The sequence below is a fragment of the Aptenodytes forsteri genome, unplaced genomic scaffold, assembly GCF_000699145.1.
Source record: "Aptenodytes forsteri isolate BGI_AS27 unplaced genomic scaffold, ASM69914v1 Scaffold191, whole genome shotgun sequence".
NCBI lineage: Eukaryota > Metazoa > Chordata > Aves > Sphenisciformes > Spheniscidae > Aptenodytes > Aptenodytes forsteri.
This window is the reverse complement of record NW_008794630.1, coordinates 1236467-1243683: the sequence shown is the minus strand read 5'-3', so window position 1 is coordinate 1243683 and position 7217 is coordinate 1236467. Positions and strand designations below refer to the sequence as shown.

General features: G+C 56.4%; 1 protein-coding gene across 1 annotated transcript; it reads right to left on the bottom strand.

Annotated features, from left to right (window-relative positions):
• Positions 1–1631: 1631 nt before the first annotated feature.
• Positions 1632–5960, bottom strand: AMER1 (APC membrane recruitment protein 1). Its single transcript, XM_009273423.2, has 2 exons — positions 2400–5960; positions 1632–2306 (listed from the first exon to the last, which is right to left on the bottom strand). Exon 1 carries the CDS (start codon positions 5893–5895, stop codon positions 2530–2532), a length of 3366 nt encoding a protein of 1121 aa, XP_009271698.1. The 5' UTR covers positions 5896–5960; the 3' UTR covers positions 1632–2306; positions 2400–2529.
• Between the last annotated feature and the right edge of the window lie 1257 nt (positions 5961–7217).

Sequence of the window (7217 nt, the reverse complement as noted above, 5' to 3'; positions counted from 1 at the left end):
TTTCGTACCTCACCAAGACTTTGGCAAAGGCTGCACCATGCCTAAACGAAACGCTACGCAAAACCCCCTTAACCCGCGAGATGCCTTTGGTGACACACTAAAATAAAATAGTAATTAAAAAAAACAGCAAGGGGCTGCTGCTCAGGCCAAGCAAGTCCTGTGGACGCCTGTCTGCGTGACGACGTCTCCAGTGTCGTCAGCAGTATTTGCTCGTGGTTTTTCATTTGTGACTGGCGGCGAGATGTGCAGTGCCGAGACCTGACCCTGTCCTTACTCCGAGCAAGAGGGGAGCCTGTTCCAATCAGGCAATATTCGTCAGCAGACGCTCACACGCTGTGCTAACGAGGGGAGACCGCACTCACAACCCCGGAGGCGAGGGGACCTTTTGCTGGCCGACCGCGTTCTCCTCTCCAGGTGGGGGATGCGGATGCGGAGCAGGAGCGGCATCGAGAGCCGGGTTTGTCCCACAAAATCCTCTCCGGTTGCAGGGAGGGATGGGAGGAAAAAACGTGGCACGGCGGGTTCCTGCGGTAACTCCCTGCAGCAGCACTGGTAGGAAAATACTGAAAAATTAAGGTTAAGCCCACGAATACACGGATGGGTCTACTCTAGCCTCAGCAGTCTGTTCAGGAAAGAAAAAAAAACACGTAAATAAGTCAAACCGTGGGCAAGCAAAGCCTGGCTTTGCCTTTCCCTGCTCCTTCGCAGATATACAAGGACAGGGCAGGAGTCTCTTCTCAAAAACAAATATTGGGACCTCATTTTGCTTGGGGGGGGGGGAAAAAAACAACCACAAACCCAAAACAGCTCCTTGTGCCTGTAAATACAGCGATGCAGGGAGCTGCTGACGTTCCCAACCGGAGCCACATCCGTACGGGGCTGCGGGTCGAGAGAGCAGCAGGGGCTTTACTCGCCATGGGCAGGAGTCGGCAGGAAAAGCGGGTTAGGGCTGGGCAGAGCCGCCCCTCGCCCCGCACTTTGCTCCGGAGATGGGAGAAGACTCTGGTATTTCCAGTTCGTGATTATTTTTTTAATGCTACAAACTCTGCTGCAAAGAAAAGCAGAAAAGGGGCAACTCGGGGCAGGGAGGGAAACAAAAATCATCATCGGTAACTGAATCAGAATACAGAGCTTGGACAGAAGGAGGAAGAAGTTTTGGAAGTCACGGCCAGGGAGGTTTGGTTTAGAGACAAGCGTGTTTGAGATCACGGAGGACATGGGAGACGCCTCGAGGACCAACGGCCTGAAACAGATGTTTCCAGGAGCTTGTACGACCTCCTCAGACAAAGTCTGTCTCCTTAGCTCGCGTCCCTCCTCCACGCTCCTGCAAAGAGGAAAAAGAAATCCAAAACCTGCAGCTACCTCCAGCTTTTTCGTTCCCTCCAGTTATGAGGAAGAAGTTGTGAAGCCTAATTTAGGCTGTGTTACATCCTGTATTCCAATTAACAGAATACTTTCCTCGTATGAGTTTATGCAAAGAAAACAACCGTAAAATAATTTAAAAAAAAAAAAAAAGACAACCCACAAAACTTCCTTTTGAAGAAAGTAACACCATCGATGAGTTTTTGCAAAAAAAACAACCCGAAAATAATTTAAAAAAAAAAAAAAAGACAACCCACAAAACTTCCTTTTGAAGAAAGTAACACCATCTGCAACTTCGCAGCTACAGGCACGATGCAAATTTAGCTTATTTCAAAGACCTCATCCGTGTGCCCATGGCCCGGGAGAGGCGGGGAGCGTGGGACAAAGCACGGGAAAGGTTTCAACCGGGAATCACGCACCGTGAAGACAGACCACGACAAAGGAGGGACCGACACTTTGTTCTTAAAAGGGACACCATTGACAGCACATCTCTCTGAGCGCGGTATCTTTGAGCAAATGAAAACTAGACCTGGAAAACCTTATCGGCACGCACACAAAAGCTCCTGCTTTCCTTTGGGGCAAGGGAAAAAAAAAAAACAATAAATAAAAATGTTACTGCAAAGTTCCCCTTTCAGCTGACTCGCCTCCCGTCCTCGCTCTGGAAATAACCGGCGTCCTTCCTCCCAGCCTCCCCAAATCGAGACCGAGATGGAAGACATTCAAAGGGAGTCTGAACCAAAACATTTCACCGACAAGAGGAAGAAAAAACCCGATTTCTCCCAAAAGTTTCCCCAAGGCTTGCTCCCCCAGCTCCAATCCTGCAGAAAAACCCCAAACCTGCCATGCTAGCAATAGGTCCGTTCCCAGCTTTTATTCTAGCAGCAACGTGAGCGCGTGCCGGGGGCTGCTACTGCACTTGGCGTTCGAGAGCGTGGCGGCTCGCGCTGGAAAACAAGAAAGTGCCTCAGCGTTAACGTATGAATCCCGGAGGGGGCTCCGAACCCCGCCAGAGCATCCGCAGCGGCGAGACCACGTACCACAGCTGCGGGAGAGGAGCTCATCCTTATCAGCCCAGGTCTAAATTAAAGTCACTCACAAATTGCTCGTTAACGTTTATTTTCTCCCTCCCTGCACTTTGCAACCCTTTTCACACCCTCCCCAGAGCAGCTATTCGGCTTCGGTGACATTCACTGCAGTGCTCCGGCAGCCGGCGGGCAGCGCGTGGCCGGGGCTGGCTCTGCCTTTCAGGGGCTCTCCGCAGCGCTCCGGGCTTTTTACGCTGTCGGTGCTGTCGTTGGGATGCTGAGGCACGCCCTGGGCGATGCCGACGGGTTTGCACTTGGCGCGTTTCTCCGGGGAGCAAGCGAAACTAAAGCTCGGGGGCAGCTCGGGCTCTGTTTCTCCCAAGGGTAACAAGCGGGCCAGCTTTTTGGCGGCGACTTCTCCGTGGTACCTGTAGGAACCAGCCGCCTCCCGGGACCGCCTCGCGTCGGTCTGCAGAGGCAAATTGGAGGGCCTGAGCGGGTGCCTGTTCAGCTCCGGCTCTTGGGGCCGCCTGTCCGGAGTCTCTCCAGCGATGCTCCGGGAAAGAGACAGGAAAGGGGCCACGGTGCCCGGCTGCTCCGATGGCTCCCAGGCACTCTCCATCGCGGTGGCCGGAGCGAAACCCCAGTGCTTCATCCCCCCGCCAGCCGTGTCGGTGTCGTGCTGGAGGTGCTGCAAGCCCGGCCAGCTCAACCCGCCATCAGGAGCCGCCAGCTCACCCTCCTCCTTGCTCCTGCTCCTCCTCGCTCCGCCCGAGTCCTTTTTGCCACCCTCCCGCTTCGACCAGAGCCGGCACGGCTGAGGGCCGCTCTTGGCAACCTGCGAGTCAGCAAGCTCAAACTCCAGGCTCTCCGTGTCAAGTGACCGGCTCCTCCGGTTGACGGAGAGCGGTGCTGGCATGGAGGGGCTCAGCCCGTGGAGGCGCAGGTGGCGGGGCAGGCTGGCAACACCCCAGTTGCAGCTCTGGAAGGAGCCCGGGGGGTACCCCGGGGACATTCTCTCGTCACATTCGGCCAACGACTCTTTCCGTCCGTAGCCATCGTCAAAGGCCTCAGCAATGTCCTCGCCGGCGTTCATCTCGGGATGCTGCTCACACTCCCCTTCTCCTTCCTGCTCCACGTCGACGACGTCGAAGGTGACCATGGTGGGGAGGGCAGGGAGGTTCTGGGTGAAGGAAGAGCCGGAGTTGGAGCTCCCCAGACTTTCGGAGAGGCTGGAGAAGAGGGTGCCGCTGCTGGCGAATTCCACCAGCGCTTGCGAGAAGCTCACGGCATGCTCGGGCTCGTGTTCGCTGCCCACCTGGGGCTTGCCGGTGGTGGTCTCCGCTCCGCTGCCACGCTCGTGCTCTGGGAGCCTGTAGGCGGGGAACATCCCTGCTTTGGCTGGGGCTACGCTGCTGTGGATGGAGCCCCCAAACAACCCACAATCCGGGTCCGAATCGAACCCCGGGTTGTTCTTCGTGAGCTGAATAAGGCAACTTCCTTGGGCTTTTTGGCTGTTGTAACAGTTTTCTGGACACAGAGTCCCTGGAAAATCCCTCCACTCTGGATTTTCAGCTCTAGCCACCGAAACCCCACTATTCACACCCCTGTTTGGGGCGTGCGAGGCCACCTGCTCGCTACCAAGGCCACTCTGATTCTTGCCAATCGAGCTGGCTGCTCTAGTTTTACATTCAACGCACTGCTTTTCCCGGGGACACTTCTCCTTGCTGGGAACATCAAGTCGTTTCAAGACCGGTTCCCTCTGCAGCTCCCAGTACAGCAGCTCTTTCTGAATGGCCGCTAGCCGCTCCTCTTCCGTTTCCATCACCCCTCTTTTCTGATCCAGCATCTGGTTCAGGCTCTTCTCAGCAGGGGGGCAGATGTCCAAGAAGTAGCTGAAGATCCCCGGGCGTGAGATTTTGCTCTCAAACAGGGATTCCTCCCCATGAGAGGGACTCATCAGCGTGTCATCAGGCTCGTAAAACTCATAAAGTGCATCACCGCTGTAACTGTCTCTGGGAAGACGGTCCTTCTTGATCTCACCGAGCCCATCTCCGGCTTCGTCCTCCGGCCCTGGCGTGGTGGAGTCGTAATAACCCTCATCACTATTAGGGGCGGACTCTTGCTGGTCACTCTGTGGCGTCAGGAGGTCAACGCCGTCCATCGTGTCCCCCATGTAGGGATGGGCTTCCGCCTCCTGCGAGGCATGCGTCTCCAAACTGCTACTCGACACCACCTGGGCTCCATAGCTCCTGTCCCCTGCCGCGCTGCTGTTCCATATCTGGTGGAGGTACTCCTCCGCCTCCTCAGGTATGGCCATCTCCTCCCCACCGCCCTGGTAGGTGACCAGGCAGGAGCTCCGTTTAGCAGCATCTCTGCTGCGCTCCACAGAGATGGTGCTCTCAGCGATGTCAGGCTCAGCAATGTCGTCCCCGCACCCCGTCAGGGAATCGAAGCTCTTCAGGGATGTGACGTCTCCTAAGATGAGGCTTAGCAGGTCCCCAGAGTGTAGGCAGGGAGGGTCGTTGTCCATGAAGTCCAGATGAAAGGCCAGCAGGAGATTGCCGTAGTCAAACTCTGCACAAACAACAGCGTCAGCCTCTGATTTCGTATCCGGAACGTCCCTCTTCCCCGGCACGGCCACCGCGTTGCCCTCAGAGCTGCCTTCATCAGCCGCGAGGCAGCCGGGCTCGGCAGCCTCACCACAGTTGGCAGCTGTGCCTACCGAGCGGTCATCCTCCGAGCTCCCCGGGCAGGCCGCGGCAAGAGGGACAGGTCCCAGTCCCCTTCCCTCCGCGGCCCCTCGGCTCTCCGCTCCCACACCAGGAGCTTTGCCGGCCTCCTCCGAATGCCCGGTCCATTCGGGGAGCTCTGCTTTCTCACACTCGGCAACCTTGCTCTTCCGGTGACGCCGGATGCTGTTAAAAAACCCTTTCAGGCCTTTTTTGGGTCTGGGGAAGGAGGACTTATCTCCGTTGGGCTTTTTCTCGCAGCCCTCGATACTCCCGGGCGGAGAGCTGTCCTGCTGGCCAAAATCAAACTTGGCGCTGGTGTCTACGGCCAAGTGAGCGCTTTGGGAGCTCGGCAGAGGGCAAGGATGCGAGTCCCTGCTCCCCTCCGAAGGGCTTTCCAGCTGCGCCCCACCACCCTTGTCATATGCAGCACCGCTGAGCCCGTCGTGGGTCTTACATTTACTGAGGCCCTTTTTAGAGGCTACTTTCCCCTGGCCTTTGTTTCTGCCTCCAAAGAAACTGGGCAGCGTACAGATGCTCCTCTTCCCTCCGAACAGTTTGAAAGCCGTTTTCTTCAGCTTGCCGGGGGGCGGCTGAGGCTGCTGCGGCTCCGCAGCTGCGACGGAGGCATTGCCCCACTCGGGCAGCCCGTCCCCATTCTCCTCCCGCCGCTGATCGCTTCCCTCCCGCTGCCCGCAGACTACTGACTGTGACCTGGTCCGGGCAGGCTCCTCCGGGCAGCCCGTTTCCATGGCAGCCGGTCGGTTCGGGTGCATCTAGCCGGAGACGATGACTTTGGTAGCGGAGTCCTCTTCTGGGCACAGAGATGGAAGCATCACAGCTGATCTAAAGCAAAGAGAAAGGGGAGAGAGGTGAGGAGACGGCAGCGGACGGTGCAAAGCCAGAGGCATAGGTGTCACGAGGCGAAGAGCTTCGTCCACAGCTGGAACTGGAGCTGCAAAAGCTGCCGACAGCCGCTCGGCTCCCTCCACTCCTTAAAGCCGGGCACGAAAACATCGCGATGCTTAAATTTACCAGTTCGCAAGTGCAGGAAAACCACGTGTCTCCATTCGGCAGCATCCCCGCTGCCCGGGGACAGGCAGGTCTGACCCATGAACCACCTCGCTCCAACCCCTTCGGCTTCCCGGCCTTTTCGCCACCGGGGCAATCGGGTTCGGTTACCAGCCGCCTTCGGGCGGGGAAACACAGGCTGCTCCGGCAACGAGAGGGACCGACACCTGCCAAACCCCACTTCCAGCTCCCCCAGACCTAACGCCAAGCTACAGGGAGCATTTTGACGGAGAGCCAGATCAGGACGCAGCCCTTACACTAAGCACGTGTCCTGGAAGAAAGCTGTCCACTATACTACTATTTTTTTTTTTTTAAGGAGATTTCAGTTGTTTTTAAAATCGTCTGTCCGGCAAGAAAGAAACGCATTAAAAACATCCACTATGAACCACCCTGATCAGATTTTCTCAGAAGCAGAGAGGTAGGTTTTAAATTTGATCCTGGATTGATGTCGGTAACGGGAGAACTAAAATAATAATGTTTCTTTTGCAGAGGTGAGGTTGGAGAAAATAAATGCAATAAAAATCGTAACACGCCGCTGAGCTGTAATGCCCGAGGCTTAGCTCTTGCTGGTGTGAGGCTGGTGAAGCTTTCCGTGGTGTTTAGCCAGAGATCCCGAATTAAAAATACACCCAAATGACGGCCTCTAGCTCCTGCAACCCGACGGCAAACCTGCAATTTAAGATTTGTTTTTTTTTTTCCCCTCAAGTCTGGGGAACACCGCGGCGTTGCTTTGCCTCTATAATTAACGATAACCCCTGGCGTTCACCCGCCCCACTCAAATCAGCAGCTGGGGTGTCGCTGGCGGGCAAAACCCCCCTTCCCACCAACAAACTGGGCTTTTCCAGGTCTGCCCAAGAGCCCTTCTGGAGTCCTGGGTGCCTCGGAAGCCTCTCCGGAGCGCCGCGGGGCTCTCCCCGGAGCCTCTCCGCAGAGATGTGGTGAGACAGGCCTGCAAGAAAATGTGGTGAGACAGGCCTGCAAGAAAATCACACGCACGCGTCTGTACGCGCAGAGCGCTCAGAAAGCG

What these genes read in the sequence shown, in the direction of transcription:
- AMER1 (XM_009273423.2), bottom strand. Translation starts at nt 5,895, where the DNA reads ATGCACCCGAACCGACCGGCTGCCATGGAAACGGGCTGCCCGGAGGAG.